Genomic DNA, 16244 nt, shown 5'->3' with positions numbered 1-16244 from the left:
GACCAGTCCTAGAAGTGGGGATGGGAGAGGGATGGGTACTGCATCTGTCTCACTGTCTAGAGAAAGGGCAGAGAAAATAAAGGAATAGGGCAGGTCCTGGGCTGTCCAGGGGCCACCATTCACCCAATGCTGTTTCTGGTTTTAATCCCTGGGGGTCCTTCCCTGTCCTCCCTCCTTCCATCTGTGCCCCTGCATGGCCCCCATGGCACTAGGAATCCCCTTCCCCTCCAGAGTCACTCCTGCTGAGTTATCTGTCTCTCCTACTGTGTCACCAGGGGTTGGGAATGCACTAAATACTATGGCTGCTGCCACACCCCACTTTACCCCAAGCCATAGGAGACTCAGGGATCCTAGAATGCAGAGGGCCAGCCTTGGTGACCAGCTCACAGACTTGCTGCCTGGTCCTCAGCACAAACTCCACCCAGACTCCTGGTTGTGTCCTGGGCCTTTTTATGACCATAAAATAATTGGAACTGGACAGTCACTTCTTCCTTCTTATCCTTAAGTCATTTCTGCTTTCCCAGCCATCTTGCTGACAGATATGTTGCTCTAAATTCCGCTGATTCAAAATTTTCTTTTCTTAGCAAGAAAGCAAAGAGGCAGTATATTTGCAACATGCCTGACCACACAAGGAAATCTTAGAAGGTACAAGAACCTGACAGTTCTTTCTGATTTTAATGCTGTTGGATTCAGTAACCCCAAAGGGCCTCCCACAGAGCAGTCTAGGGCTCTTTAAAGGGACACCCAGCAAGGCCAGGTCCTCCATTCCTGAGTCAGCCCCTTCCCTGGGGCCCAGGGCTGTGGAGGGAGGACCTGGCTTCTTGATTGCAGAGAAGGTAGGTGGAGCCACGGAGGAAAGGCCCCCAGCAGAGAGGGGCTGACCTGGCTGGGCCTGGCCAGCTCCCCTTGGCCTTAGCTCAGTGATTCTCTCTTTTTTTTTTTTTTATCCTCACCCGAGGACATTTTTCCATTTTTGTTCAGATAGAGTGGGAGGAAGAGAGAGAGAGAAACATCGACGTGAAAGGGACACACCGAGTGGCTGCCACCGGCACGACCCAACCAGGGCCAGGGACAAACTGCAACCGAGGTACGTGCCCTTAGCGGGAACCAAACCCGGGTCTCTCTGACCGCAGGCCGACGCTCTAACCGCTGAGCCAAACTGGCCAGGGCAGCTCAGTGATTCTCAAAGCAGGGCCCCCACACCACCACCACCACCAGCAGCAGCAGCAGCAGCAGCAGCAGCGCCTTGTTAGACGTACACCAGGTGGGGCTCTCCCTGTCAGAAATTCTGGGGTGGGGCCCAGCACTCTGTGTTTTAACAAGCCCTTGGGGTGGTTCTGATGCAAACTTTGGCAAGAACTCAGACCCAGACTGGTTCTGCCAGTTAAGTCCATTCCTGGTTCTCCATTGGTTCAGATGAGGGAGGCTGAGAGCCTGCCCTCCTGTGCCTGGGCCCTGAGGACTGGGTTTAAGAATTTTTACAAGGCAGTGATGGAATCAGATGAACATTTAACTGGGAGATGCACAGACAACTGCAATTTTCCCCCTTTCTTACATGGCTCTTGAGGGAAAAGAGATAAGTGAGTTGTTTACAAGCCTTGGGTAAAGTCCAAGGGGAGCTGCCAGCCTGTCTGAATAATCCAAGTAACTTTATTTACCCCGGTTAGTTAAGGAGAAAGGGGGTTTTGCTTTAATTTAAGCAGGGTTCCCCCTCCTGACCAACATACCCTTCCCCACACATGAGATGGGAGGGGACAGTCTTCATTGGAAATTGCTACCCTTGCGCCCTCCTGCCCACTCCCACCCCTTTTGGTGTGGAGACTTCGTGCGTGGCCTCCTTGAGAACTCGGCCGCATCCGAAGTCCAGGAAGAACAATGCCTTCTGTTTTGTCCTATTTGCCTTTTTGCTAGTGGCTGAGGAGGCCAGGAGGGGAGCAGGTGAGTACATCCCACCTTTGAGAAGAGAAAACTGACCCAAGGTTTGCCCCAGAAGGTTCCACTCTGTTCACACTTACTGAGGGCCTCGACAAAACTCCGCCCTTTGAGAAATATTTTCTTGTTATTAACCGTGGCTCAGAGACATTAGTCAAGCAGTCCACGGCTACCCAGCGGGTGGCGAAGGCAATAAAGCCCGGTCCGTGCCTCCTGCTGACACTGGACTCAGTCAGCTGGGGCTGGAACCGAATCACCGGGCCCTTCCGCCGGCGCCGTCCAGCCCTCGAGGAATCTGCCTCCCGGGACGTCGCCTCGGGGGTTCGGAAGTGAGGGAGTGGCTCCCGGCCCGACGTCAGCGGGTCACTCCCCATCCCCCAGTACCCGATCCTCCTCCCACGGACCCGGGGGTCCTACCCCTGCGGGCGGGGTCCTCGCACCTTCCCCGAGCGCCCGGCCGCCTCCCGTGGGTCCGCCCTCCCCTTCCTCCCCGGGGGCTCCTCCGGCCGCCCCGCTGACTCAGCAAACCGAGCAGCGGAGGGCGCGGCGGGGGCGGCCCACCGGGGTTGAAAGCTGCCTCCCTCCCCGCCCTCCGGCCCGCCCCGCGCCCCCGCCCCGCCCCGCGAAGAGGTCCCTGAACGGGCGCCGGAGCCCGCAGACGAGCGGCGGCCGGGAGCGAGGCGGGGAGCGGCGCAGCCCGCAGCAGCATGACTGCCATCGGAGTGCAGGTAGCCCCGAGTTCCCGGCGGGCCGGCGTCTGCCCCGCCGTGGGGGAGGGGGGCTCGGCGCCGCGAGCGAGTTCCAGCCGCGGGCGGCGGCCGGGAGGTGGACCGGAGTGCCCCGCCGTGCGGCCCCCAGCAGCAAGCTTGCGGGGCTCGGTGGACCGTGGGCGGGAAGCGACCTGGGGGCGCCCGCCCTCAACGCCCCCTGCGGCGCTGTGGGCTCCCCGGCTCTGCTCGCGGTCCTGCAAACCCCCGTGGCTCCTCAACTTCTTTTTCTGCTTCTCGTTGGAGTCACCAGTGCCCGTCGGTTTGGTTCACCGGAGAGATCCCTCCTTGTTAAAGAGGAGGTGCATCTAGGGTGAAGATGGACAGAGTCCACTTGCAAAGTGAGGCTTGCCCCATGGACCGAGGATGCGTCTCTGGGGAAGCCAGAACTTTCTCAGGTCGGGGTAGAAAGACCGTCTCCCCTCCCCTAAACTGCGTTTTGGGTCTGGGACAGAGGATGGACTCGCTGGGGCTCGCGGACGTCTCAGAGAAAAGGGTCTAGTGAGGGGAGCGGCCTGCATCCCAGAAGGTTTGCTTTCTCAATCGGGTGGTGCAAGATGTTTGTGTTGGCCGAGACCCGACCCAGTCCTGCCCGCTCTCTCGGAGGGCGGCTCTTCCAAGGGAAGTCTGCAGGTGGCGGCCGCTACCCTGCGCACGAGCCGCCTTTCCGCGGAGACATCCCACCCCCACCTCCCCACCTCCCCCAGAGTCCGCGGGCTGGGCTGTGCTGACCATTAGAGGCTGATCAGAGGCTCCTTGACTTTGCCTGCAAGTACTCTGACCCCCGCGACACTGAAGCCAGTAGACACCACTCCGCCCATTTTATTGAGGAGGTAACTGAAAATCGGAGGTGAAGGAACCTGTCTATGCCGCCAGCTAAGCGACGGAACCAGGACTTCGTAGCTCCAAATCTCACTCGCACTTTCTGTCCTTCCCAAACAGTAAAACCCTCCCCACAGGCCACCCCAAACCCCTGCAAGATAGGACGCAGCTGCTGGGGGTGGGAGGGGAGGAGGGGAACGCGAAGCTGCAAGTTCCTCCTCTTTGTTCTGGGGCAGAATCTTGAGTCATGACCAGGCAGCCTCCTGGGACAGGCCTTGGGAAGTAGGGGACCGGCGTGAGGCGGGTGAGACCGGGCTGTGGTCTCTCCCCTCCAGGAACTGACTGCCCATTAGGGAGAGAGACTTGTAAACAAGGATTTAGAAGAAATCGGGAAGTGAGTGCTAAATTAATTGGTGCAAAAACTGTGGGTAGGGTTGGGGGCGGTACTTTGTGCCGGACTAGGAGGGGCAGGAAACTGGTAGCAAGGAAGACCCAGTTGGTAGCAGAGGAACAGGAGGGAGGGGGAGAAGGCCCGCTGGAGGGAGAGGGAGCGGTGGGGTAAAGCCCAGTGGCTCTACTCAGAGGTAGGAGGACACAGGCTGCCCTTGGAGGGAGGGTGCTGTGCTTACATGACAGTAGTCACTGCCACTTAGGAGTGCTTAACCGAGGTGCCGGGAACAGTTCTAAGCACCTGGAGTGAGAATTTATTTCAGCCCCACAACCACCCGAGGAGGTAGGTAGTTATCTCCATTGATAGGTGAGAGAAGAGAGGATAACTTGCCAGACGTCAGACACAGCTAAGAAGCAGGCTGCTGGCTCCTGGGACTGCAGGACCAGGGCTCTGGGGTGGCTCAAGGGATGGTGGCAGGACAGCTCTTTAGGAAGTTATTGAAATTTCCAGTTAATGATAATGAGGGCCTGGCCTGGGCCTGGGCAGAGTGGGTAGTAGGGGTGGGGCACAAACATGGGGACCGTGTTGGGGATGTGGAGAATGAGTAGTGAGCAGCCCAAAGTGCCTGCTTGGGTGCTGATGGGATCAGATGGGTTCTGAGTTATAAGATCTTGGCATGGGACTCAACGGCCCAGCAGTGTTCTATGGATCACAAGAAATCATTCATTCGGACTTACAGATGAAAAAAGAGAAACGTTTGCCCTTTTCTATCAGAAAATGGCAAAGCTCTGAGATTAAAGTGACTTGCCCAAGGTCACACAGCTGGGAGCTGGCAGGTCAAGGGCAGAACTCAAGTGCCCTCATCTCCCTGCTCCACCTGGACTTGCACTGCCCATGCTGCTCCAGCTGCCCTGCAGGAGCGGGTGTCCGGCTCTGGGTCACTCGTGGAGGGGCCAGAGCTGGGTGTAGTGCCTGGTGGTTAGGAAGGAAGACTCCGTATGCGTTATTTTTGTTACTGATACCAATACTCTGCTGAAGTGAGCTGCTCATGTGCCAAGCACTTTTATATATGTGATCTCATTTAGTCCTTGCAAGTTTTTCTGGTGGTCAGAGAGTGTAAAGTGAACCTGCTTTGTAGTGGGTGAGGGGGGTGGTGAACTGACGTCAGCTGTCTTCTCTTTCTGATCCTAGTGTGATAGCTGAGGCCTGGGGAGTAAAGTCCTGCCTGTGCTCAGGACAGGTGGGGCTGGAGAGGGACAGAACATGCCTGTTCTCCAGACAGCATGATGTCTAGGGTCAGCTGGTTTCTGGGCCCTGTGTCCTTGTGACGTGTTCTCTGCATCTGGGTTTTCCCATCCGAGGACCTTATCAACCTCTTGGGTGTTGTAACTTCACCCCCAGGTGCCTTTATGACTATCCCTGTCCTGCAGGAGTCACCAACTCCATTTTGTAGGTAAGAAGACAAGGGCCAACGAGGTCAAGAGTCCACCCAAGGACAATGCCTTTAATGGTTTATAGACACAGAGGTTTCAAGGTTTCCCTGGTTTGTTTCTTAGTACTAGAGCCATTTTTTTCCTAATGCTTTCCAGGACAGACCCATAGATTTCCACTGTCTCCAGCAGGTAATGGATCCGCTGCAGTCGGAGTGAGGAAGGGGCTTTCCCTGCTCCCCTGCTCAGCACCTGGACCCCACAGCCCAGACTCCTGCCTGCCTGGGTGCTATTCCCTGCACCGAAGGCTGCCTTTGTCTTGGGATTTGAGTCGGGGTCCTGACCCTTTGGGTACGGTACCCCTCTGTACTCTAATCCTCTTCCTCTCTAAACCTGAGCCCCTAACACCAAGGCCCTGTACTTGGAAGGCGCAGTTGGTGTTTACAGGCTGAATACGTCTCACCCTCTGCACATTAGCAACGGTCTGGGCAGCTGTAACAGGCTTTATTGTGATTTAGGTGAGTGAGCTTGGGCAAGTCACCTGACCTCTGCATGGCAGTTTCACTCTTTGCACACCCCCGCGGAGCTTCCTACTCTGCCAGCCTCAGGTTTGAGAGTGAAACAGGATCGCACCTAAGCAGAGCAGAAAGCACACAAGGCCCTTATTCGTGCATCCCTGGGACTGAAATGAGCAGTAGCTCCTGCTCCCCTCTGCAGGTTAGCCGTCAGCCTGGCGTTCTTGCTAAGGCTCCAACCACAGGATGTCCCTGGAGCGTGGCTTTGCTTTGTGTGCCTCACTGAAAGGTGTGCCCTGGACTTGCCTCTGGAAGCTTCCATTTGCACATGGTGAGGGGTGTACTCCATAGTTCCCTTGCAGTTCCCCATCACTGGCTGTCATGCATGAGGTGTCCTGTTCTGCTCACCTCCCTGGGTGAGCTTCGACACACACTGGCTGGCAGGAGACTTCAGATGGAAGTGACAGAGGATACCATGGCTCTTCTTGCATGCCCACTGAATGCCCAGGTCAAGCACTGTGCCAAGTGCTGGGGACACAGAAGGACATGTTTCCTTAATGGAAGGCCCTGCCCTCTTGGAGAGCAAAACCTCTGAGTGAGATAGATAATAACACGAAATACAAACCAGAAGGGGCTGGATCACGTGTGACAAGAACACACAGTGAAGGAGACAGCTGCCTGACGGAAAGTGAGGGGACCTGGTTCGGGTTGGGCAGGCAGAAAAGATCGCCCTGACATTTCAGCTGAGACATGAAGAATAAAGAAAGGGGCCAGTGGGTCTGGGGGAAGAAAGTTCTAGGCTTGTCTTAGGCATGGAAGGAGGGCTGCTGTGCCTGAGTGAGGTGGCCCCCAGAACGCACTGGGGGATGAAGCTGGGCAGAGCTGGCGGATCCGCAGCACTTGGCTGGAGAAGAGTTTTACTCTGAAGTGTTTCTTTTGCTTTCTGGGCTGGCGGTTGGGAATGGCACCTGGGTGGTGTCTAAGTGCTGCGAGATAAAGGACACCTCACTGGACACCTGGCTCAGCTTGCCAGAAGTGGGGGAGGGGCCCGGAGCTGAAGAGGAGCCTCAGTGCCCCCCTCCCTCCCCGCAAGAGGCTGCTAGAATAGAAAGTCTGGTTGACAAGTTCTGGGAGGGGCTGAGCGAGACTGAAGGGCAAGGTACAAACATCACTGCAGTCCTGAGGAAAACAAGTTAATAAAACGGAGACCTGGACAGAATGTGGAAAGTGCAGAACGAGCCGGGTGGGGATCAGGAGGAAAATGGACTTGTCCTGGGGAAGTTCTAGGGCGCCAGGGAAACAACCACGTATTATGTTCCAGTGATTTTTACAACCCCTACAGCTTCCAGGCACTTCTCTTGTTTTGCTTATAAAGAAACCCAGGCCGGCTGCTAGCTCAAGGTCATGCGAGCCAGGCCAGCAGGTTTTCTGAATTCAGAAGGGACTAGGATTTGCCAGGCAACAGAATTCGGATTTCTCCTTCATGCAGGTCACTGAAGAAAGGTCAGGGGAGCCTTTGGGCCTGGTGAGTGACTTGACAATGTTCATAGGTCTTGATTGAAAAACAGGGAAGAGATAGTATGGGGGAAGGGTTCCCCAAAAAAGGTGAGTCTGTGCTGAAACGTGAAGAGGAGCCGGGAGGCAGCGGGGAGGGAAGGCCGTGTCCCAGGCTTGCTGGGAGACCAGGCAGAAAGCATGGCGGTGGGAAGGCGGGCGGGGATGTGGCGGGGCCCTCCCTGACGTGCCACCTCTGGTGTCTTCCAGGCCCAGAGGCCGCTGGGCCAAAGGAAGCCCCACCGGTCCTTCTTCGAGTCCTTCATCCGGACCCTCATCATCGTGTGTGCTGCCCTGGCAGTGGTCCTCTCTTCGGTCTCCATCTGTGACGGTCACTGGCTCCTGGCTGAGGACCGTCTCTTTGGGCTATGGCACTTCTGCACCAGCTCCAACCAGACTGGGCCACACTGCTTCCGAGACCTGAGTCAGGCCGGCGTGCCGGGGCTGGCCGTGGGCATGGTCCTGGCCCGCAGCGTGGGCGCCTTGGCCGTGGTGGCTGCCATTTTTGGCTTGGAGTTCCTCATGGTGTCCCAGGTGTGTGAGGACCTCCACTCACGGCGCAAGTGGGCGCTGGGCTGCGTCTTCCTCCTCGGCTCGTTTGTCCTGTCCTCGGCGGGGCTCCTGAGCTTTGCGATCCCCCTCAGGAACCAAGTCACGCTCACCGGCTTCACCCTGACGTTCTGGTGCCAGTTCACCGCCTCCTTCCTCCTGTTCTTGAATGCCGTCAGTGGCCTCCACACCAACAGCATCACCCGCCCCTGGGGCCCACTCGGGAAGTTTTAGGCCCCTTCCAAGGACATCTGGTTCTACAAGAAAGTGGTCAAGATGGGACTTTTCCAACACATGACCTCTGGTGGAGGTAGCGGTGGGACAGCGACCTTGAAACTGCTGCCTCTTACCCAGTACCCTTTGGGGGTCAGCCAGGAATGGCCCAGGGGCCGCAGTGCCACCAGCCCCACAGGACATAGACTGTAGAACACATTTTCAAACCCTTTTCTCGAATCCTTCCCAGGACGGGAACAGATTTGGAAGCAGCTCTGGTAACCGCTGCCTGGGCTGACCGCACGGCCCGCACTGTTCGCACATGCTCCATGGCCTGCGCTGCAAAGCGAGCAGGAGGGTCCTGGGGCCTCCCGGGCTGCTGGGTGTGGATCATCCTTCTAGCAAAGGTGGCCCGTCGATGCCTGGGGCTTTCGTCCACCAGCTCTGTGTACAGTTCCCTGCTAACCTTGCTCACGCCGGGCAGGCAGAGCGCAGCATTCCCTCAGGTTTTTGCACATGGTAGATTTTCAAACCATTTTACTTGATTCCACCCCTGCCCTTTGGGGAACCCCATAATCCCTGCACAACTCCAGCTTCCAGCAGCCGGCTGTCTCCTCTGGGGACTCTGCCTTTGGGAATCCTGTCTGAACTCTGAAAAGAGTTTTTGAGCAAGCCTTCCAGAAAAGTCCACTGGACATCTAAGGCACAGCCCTCCCTGAGGTGAGGGGTGTCCTTTGGTAAGGATGAGGCCGCCTCAGGGTGCCATCGATCCTGGAACAGTCGAGCAGTCGGGACCTGCTGGGCCTCCTGTAATGAACTTCCTGAAGATGCCTGCAGGTGAAGGGACCAGAGACCAGGGAGATTTCCATCCTTACCAGCAGATCAGTGTTCTAGGGCATCTCATTGCCCCCTTTCCAGTCCCATTGTGCCCTCAGCCTCCACACTAGCCCCTTCCCGCTCCCCTACCTAATGAACTGGCCTTTCCTGGTTCATCTGGCCGCCGCTGAGTGTGTGGCTGTTTGGTCATGGCAGTTCCCCTTCCTGGGCTGGGCTGGGTGCCTGTACCTACCTCCTGTCATTTTTAAAAAGCTTTTATTCTAAAATCTGTGGACATGGCTCGAGCAAGGTGTTGTGGTCCAATGGGTAGTTGGAGAGCAGAGCTCATCAGCCACATGGGCTGGGTTGCGAGCCCTGGAAGTGGGCCCCTGGCCTGCTCACCAGCAGCAGCGTACGAGGGCCAAAGGATGACCTTCGTCTCTGCAGGGTGGAGGTGCAAAGGCGGGATGCCAGGGAAGGACAGCACTCATCCAGGGCCACCCAAAGCCAGGACGAGAGCTGGCCCCACTCAGCAGCAAGATGCTCCTTCCTCCACACTGCGGAGAGGGTTCTCCTCTGTCCAGGTGTGCGCCTGAGCACTGGTAGCTTTCCTTTCACAAAAGGAGTCAAATATCGAGTCCTCTTTTAGCCTCACAGGGCTCGTGGGGAGGGAGTGTTGCTATTCAAGGGAACTGAGGTCCAGAGAGAAAAGTTTGAGACTCAAATCCATGATGGGAGGAGGGACAGGCCCTGGTCAGAGACACGCCTTAGAGTCTGGGGATGAGCCGGATATCTGCCTAGTAGCCTGGGCAAGTCACAGGGCCTTGGTGAACCTGCTTCTCTTCTATCAGATGGTATCGTGCCCACCCCCGGCGGTCCTTGCCCTGGGGGCCGTGGAGAACTGACAAAGGACCTTAGGACTGAGGGCCGCCTCAGACCATGCTACATGCTAGGGTGACTAAAAGGGAGCTGGGGGGCCTGGGGCTCCGCTGACCTCCACTGGGACCTGATCAGATTAATCCAGCAGTCATCCTGAAGGCTCTAGGATGAGAGTACTGGACAGGTGAGCTGCAGGGAGGGTCCACCTAGGACAAGGACCTCTCATGTTTCCTGGGCTTCTAAGTTTGTCTCAAAAACGAGCTGGGGATCAGGGAAGCCCCATCCTTCAGGAAGGGGTAGGGAGTGAACCAGTGCTTCCTCCCTCAACTTTGCCTCAAGAACAAAAAGATTTGACAAATACAGACCAAGTCTCATCCCAGGTACCATTTATTTTCCTTCTCCCTCTAAGACCCCTGAACTGCTCTTCCGCACTCCCCCTGCCCCACGGGGCCCCAGCTTCCTTCTGCTGAGTCCTGAGAGCTTCTCGCCCTCCAACCCAAGGCCTGGAGTGGAGGTCATGAGTCACAGGAGAAAGCACTTGATGTCTGTGGGGAAGGCGGGCTGTCCCAAGCAGTGGCTTGCCCTCCAGGCCCCGGCCTGGTGCAGCCAGGCTGGCCCTGCTCCAGCTCTCAGATGACGCTCTCAGATGGCGCTGGCCCTGCACCTGCCCGGCTGGGCTCCGAGGGGCTGGCCTTGGTGCTCTGGGTGAGGCTGCTGGTGCCGATGCTGAAGGAGTTGCCGAGGGCCACAGGGCACAACGGGGCCTCGCGCAGGTGCCACTGCCGCCACTTCTTCTGAACCTCCAGCTGCACCTGACCCGGAGACCAGCCGTCAGCCCAGGAGGGAGCAAAGGAAGGGCCGGTGCCCGCTCACTGCCCTGGGGCCTCTGTGCAGGCCCTGCCACTCTTCCCCAGTCCTCAGGCCTCCCCACCTCCTGAGGTCACTCAGATTGACCCGGTCCAGCCCCGATGTCCAGGAGGTATGGAGGCCCCTTCCCTGAGTGCATTCACCTGCGATCTCACTACCTCTGTCCTGAAGAGGGGGCTTGGGGTTGTCACTAACTCCAGAAGGCCAACATCCAGACAGTCCCCTGGGACAACAGGACACATTCCCAGGAAGCCACCCTCACCTGGAGCTCACCTGAGGGCCAGGGAGCTGCTCGGGCGATTTCCTCCCCAAACCCCAGCTGTGGCAGCAAAGCCTTCCAGACTACGCTTGATGCCTCAGTTTGGAGAACATGATAGGTTATTCCCATTCGAGGGTGGGAAGCAGACACAGTCAGCGGCCACACAAAGGCCTTATGTGCAATGCTGTGTCCAGCTAAGGGTCACACAGCTTGTGTGCCGGGAACCTCATGTCCTGACCCAAATACTGCTCTAGGGCGGAGGCCTCAGGACGGATGCGGCCCCTGAAGGAGTCAGTGTCTATAGGGGGTGTCTGAGTTGGCAGAATGTCCTCTGAGTCACTCATGTTACAGACGGGAAGACAGGCCCAGAGCTGAGCAGTGACAGTCACCCGTCCAGCCAGCAGCGGAGTAGTTGGGAGCCCGGGTTCAGGCCGGGGTGCCTGTACCCCCCTCAGCTTCCCGACCCCTAGGGAAGCATCTGGAGTGCGTGTTGAAAGCGTTCACAGGCTCCAACCCAGACCTTTTTTGCTGAATGAGGAATGGGGGGGGGGCAGCAATTGTTTCACCAAACCCCCCAGGTGATTCTGTTGCCCCCACAAAGTGATTCAGACTCCTAGAAGACAGGCCCAAGTCAGGACACCGGGCCTGGTCGGCCCGCACCCCATAGCTAGCTCCCTCTGGGGAGCCCCTCCAGGCTTTCGGGGCCAAGCTCACTCACCTCCCCGTTGAGGAAGCAGTAAAGGACGGCCACCACCAGGCCCTGCGGGGGCAGAGGCAGAGGTCAGCGCAGGTGCCCACTGCCCGCCTCCCTCCACGCTCCCAGTTCCCCACCCCCTCAGGAAGTGTTCCAGAGCCTTCTCACCCCTCTCCCCTCAGAAGGAATGGGGCTGCCTTCTGGACCCCCCGTCCCTGGCTGTGCCAGCAGCATCCGGCACAGGAAGCTCCTTGGGGGCAAGGACAGGGTCCCTTTCGTTTGTTGTCCCCAAGCGCAGACCTTGCCCGCGCGGTCAGTAACATTCGAGTGAAGGCTGCTGACTAGGCCCCCGGGGAAGGCAAGGCCCTGGAATGGGTTGGGTGGGCCTCCAGGAGAAGCCGGGGTGGTGGTACCCGAAGCACCCCGCCCCAGGAGGAGGGCTTGGGCCAGTCCAGGTAGACCCTGGGCCCTAAGTGGGCTCATAGTCAAGATCAGCCGGACCTTTCGACTGGAACCGCCGTCTTCCAGTAATTCGCAAAGTGACTAACAAAGGGAACGGGGAGGCCCCCGCTGTGTTCTCTGGGCCTTTGAGAAAACGTGGGGTTCCTTTGGCCACATACATGCGAATCTACCAGAAAGGTGTTATTGTAGACGCCAAGGGAATGGGCCCTGTTCAGAAAGGAGCACCCACAAACGTTCCCATGGCAACACTGGGGGGGCATTCAGTGTCACCCAGCGAGGGTGCGCCCTGGCCCGGCAGGACTTGCAAAGAGATTAAGTCCGTGTGGAGCATATCGAGCACTCTGAGAGCCCAGCGAGCTTCCTGAACCGCGAAGGAAAACGCTCAGGAAAGGAAGGAAACCAGAGAGAAAAGCACCTGGGCTGAAGCCCAGCCTGCGGCAGGAGACGCCCACTTGCTGAGAACAAGGGCAGGAGCCGGGGCTGCGGAGCCCTTCCCGTGCGCTCATGGCCTGGCAGGCGGAAGAAAACCAATGACCTTTTACTGTGAAGAACATTTCTCTCAGTTGACTATGTGGGGTGTCCCCTTCCCCAAAGAAATATTTAAAGAAAAAAAAAGATAAGCTGGAAATGTGGAGATGTTTAAACATGGACAACTATTCAAACTGAAAAATAAATGTGTGAGTGTGCGTCCTGGCCAGCCGGCAGGTGCGCCCTCCCTGCTCAGTGGACAGGTGAGTGCATCTCCCTGGCCAGTGTTCCCTGGCGTGGTGGGGTCTGTGCCTCCCTGGTATCGGGAGCTCCTGTATGCCCAATGGTGTCCCCTGGGGTCCTGGCACGGAGCTCTGCCAGGGTAGGGATTACAGCCTGGGATGCATGATGTGAGCCTGGTAGATGTGCACAGAACCATGAACCGTGAGCAAGGTCTCTGTAGGGCAAATACTCTACTCCCTCCTCAGGGACCCGCCTGGGGCCAGTCTGCTTACATGACAGGTCCTGCCCGGAGGCCCAGGTATCACAGCTCTGACCTTGGTGGCCCAGGTCCTCTTCCCTAATCCCCTCCAGGCCTGCCCTTAGCTACCTACTACATTGGAAAAGACCCCAAAGAGCAATAAACCAGCCTGTCTATAGTGTGCTTAACCCTTACGATTACTCTGGGGTATTGGCATTTAACAAGGCTTAGCGACAATACTAGAAGGACTTGCTTTAGAATTTCAAGCATCAGTGACTCTTGCCCAGAATGGGGACAATTTTGGGGGGTGAGGTGGCCAACACTTACTCAAAGCAGTGGTTTCCACATTTTGCTACATGTTAGAGTCACCTGGGAGCTTTGCCCAGGTTTCACTCTGCACCCCAAACCTGAACATCTGGGGGTGGGAACATCAGCAGCTGTGAACGACCCCCAGGAGGTTGGAATGGGCATCACTTCCAGGAGCCAGTCAGAGGCCATGAAGGCCAGACTGTGAGACAAGCTCTGAGCACAGCTTGGCCCGCACAGCTGTGGGCTTCTGGGGACAGCTGCTTCATTTAGTCCTTGCCAAAGCTCTCCGAGGGAGGTGGGCGGAACCCCTCACAGGTGAGTGAACCGTCACAGGGGTTTGGGCAGGACTAGAACAGGATGTGCTTGGCCTCGCGCTTCGGTCGGGCTGCCAGCTGAGGCTGCTGCCCATCCACTGGGCCCATGGCTGCCTGGCCTCCCCTGTCTGGTCCCCAAGGATCCAGGGACACATTTTCACCATTCAGGTGAGGTCAGGAGCCCTGGGTGAGGGAGAGTTTAGACGTGTTTCAGGTACATATAAGGCAGGCTCCCACAGTCAGCAACTTTGAGAGGTTCTACAGTCATTCAAAATGACATGGGGAATTGTTCATGGTAATGACGAAGAATTAAACAAGGGATACACAACCACAAATCACAGTCACAATGACACATGCCGTGGGAACATCTGTGTGTGTCTTCCTGCATAGAAGACTGAGAAGTCAACACACCCACATGCAACGGGTCATTTCTGGGCCCTGAGATTATGAATGAATTTTTCTTTCTTTCAACTTTTCCTTACTTTCCAAATTTTCTTCATAAGCAAGTTTTATTTCTACAATTAGAAAGAGCTAATAAACTTTGGTATTGGTGTTCTTTTAGAAATACCTACTAAAACATTTACATTTGAAATAAAACGATGTCTTGGATTTGCTTCAAATGAGGGAGGAAGTGCAGGGGAAGGGGTGACAGGGGACAGGCGTCCACAATGGCTACGCGGCAGTCACTGTCCTCTCCACTGTGTATGGAAGAAATGTGCCACATACACATTTAAAAAATATATGTTATATGTAATATAAATGCATAATATATCAAAATGATATATTTGTACATAAACAAAGGTTCTTTAAAAAAAAAAAAAAACTCTTAAAGATCCCTTTTCTCTCTAAACATTTCTTTGGAAACATTAGGAAAGTGCTCTTGTTTTTCTCTCCATAAGCCATTTCCCCAGAGAAAAGCCAAATGGTCCTTGAGGGCGCTGTCCACAGCCCCAGCTCCAAGCCCCAGCTCCAAAGGGCAAGGGAGTCCCCATCTGCGCAGGGTGCCAGACCCGGGTCTTCCTACTGCCCACTGTCAGCCGGGCCAAGGCCTTCCATCTGTCTGGACCTGGAGTCCCCCCTCTGCTAAATGAGCCACTGTGAGCCCAGCCTGCCCACACCTCCCGGAGCAGTGGGCATGAAAGTGTCCTGCCCAGAGAAAAGGATCCTAGATTACACGAGAGGCTGGGCTCCCTGGGGCTCTGGGGTGCTGTCGGGACTCTGGGCAGGAAAGAGGCTCAGAGGAGAACCGAGAGGACAGCCCTGAGCTGGGGTCTGAAGGCACGGTTTAGGGCAAGACTTCCCTCAATTATGTGTTCCCGGTGAGGTGTCCTCCCTGGAAGCTGAGAGTGACCAAAGGGTGGTCCTGGCTCAGAGCACCCGCCCCCGCTCCGGCCGGGCCGGCCTGGTGAGGCGGCCTGCAGCGTGGTCGACCCTGCTGAGGACAGGCTGGCTTCTTCAGAAACACCCGCTGGAAAAATGTCTCTCAGGCCCCAAAGCCTGCAACCACTAGCCCTCCTGGGCACCAGCTTGTTTTCACCTATGGATACTGTAAATTATGTTGAAACAAATTATGTTTCTGCCTTTGCTTTGGCTACTGGGAAGCTCCAAACCAAATTTGTGACCCATCTCTCCCATCTTTATAGGACTTAATCGAATTTGCTTCTGTGGGCTTTATTTTCTTTTCTCTTTGGGCTTTATTTTCTTTTCTCACTGATCCCTCATCTACTTATTTTTTTGCCCTCTGTGTATTTTTCTTGAAAGCCATATCATGTTATTTTTGGAAGGAGACACTATGAGTAAATAAACAAATAGTTGGGGGAATTTGGGAGCCCCTTCCGCCCAAACATGATTACTATACTTTTAGCCTCAAAATATCTGTTGAATTAGTAGGTAGGTTATTTCTCCCTTCACTTTTTTTCCTCTAAAGTTGGTTTTTATTTTAAATAAGTTGTGCAGGCACATGGTTTCAGAGTCAGATGACTCTTGTCACAAACAACAGCAGCCTCCTGACACCCGCCCCGTTTCCGGCACCTCAGAGGCCGTGACTTGGAACTCTCTTAGCTGATTCTGAATAACAAGCTGATGTTGCCACTTCGGGCTTTTTCGGTGTGGAGCATTTTTATGGACTTCCCAGTATGAATCTGAGGATATTTTTCTCTCCAACACCCTTCCACAGAGCTCATCTGCCAGCCCCACGTTTTGAGGGCTCGGCCGTGGCCCCCAAGGCTGCCGTGACTGTGAGCTGCACAGTTAGGTTAGGGGTACTGTTCCCTCTCGTTTTCCCTGGAATCAGTCTCTATTTTTTTAGTCTTATGTCCCACCCCGCTTTGACTAGTGGGGAACTTGGGTTCCCTTTGGGGTCACACAGCACAGTGAGGTCCGGCACCTGTTTCTCTTGGGTCTCTGCCAAATGAAGTTCGCACCTTCCCAAACCCGCTGTTGAACTCTTCTGGGGAGATCTCGCTGTCTCTAAGGATATGGGGAGCTCCTCTCTTCACCTTAAAGGCACAGTCAGTCCCTGA

The 16244-nt window shown here is 56.0% G+C and overlaps 2 protein-coding genes across 2 annotated transcripts in view; one reads left to right on the top strand and one right to left on the bottom strand.

Annotated features, from left to right (window-relative positions):
- The first annotated feature begins 2604 nt into the window (after positions 1–2604).
- Positions 2605–8194, top strand: TMEM37 (transmembrane protein 37). The gene is made up of 2 exons (XM_036255026.1): positions 2605–2660; positions 7622–8194. The coding sequence occupies exons 1-2, from the start codon at positions 2640–2642 to the stop codon at positions 8192–8194; spliced, it is 594 nt and encodes a 197-aa protein (XP_036110919.1). The 5' UTR covers positions 2605–2639.
- A 2103-nt stretch (positions 8195–10297) lies between these two features.
- The window catches only part of SCTR (secretin receptor), an 83274-nt gene continuing 77327 nt past the window's right edge, over positions 10298–16244 (bottom strand). Inside the window, exons 12-13 of the mRNA XM_036254559.1 lie at positions 11713–11754; positions 10298–10680 (exon numbers count right to left, since the gene is read on the bottom strand). Coding sequence (XP_036110452.1) covers positions 10498–10680; positions 11713–11754 — 225 coding nt within the window. The 3' untranslated portion in view covers positions 10298–10497. The remainder of the gene's footprint in view (positions 10681–11712; positions 11755–16244) is intronic.

The sequence above is a fragment of the Molossus molossus genome, unplaced genomic scaffold (genome assembly GCF_014108415.1).
Source record: "Molossus molossus isolate mMolMol1 unplaced genomic scaffold, mMolMol1.p scaffold_m16_p_11, whole genome shotgun sequence".
In the NCBI taxonomy this organism is placed as follows: Eukaryota; Metazoa; Chordata; class Mammalia; order Chiroptera; family Molossidae; genus Molossus; species Molossus molossus.
Note: the sequence above shows the minus strand (reverse complement) of the source record. Positions and strands in the feature narration are given on the sequence as shown.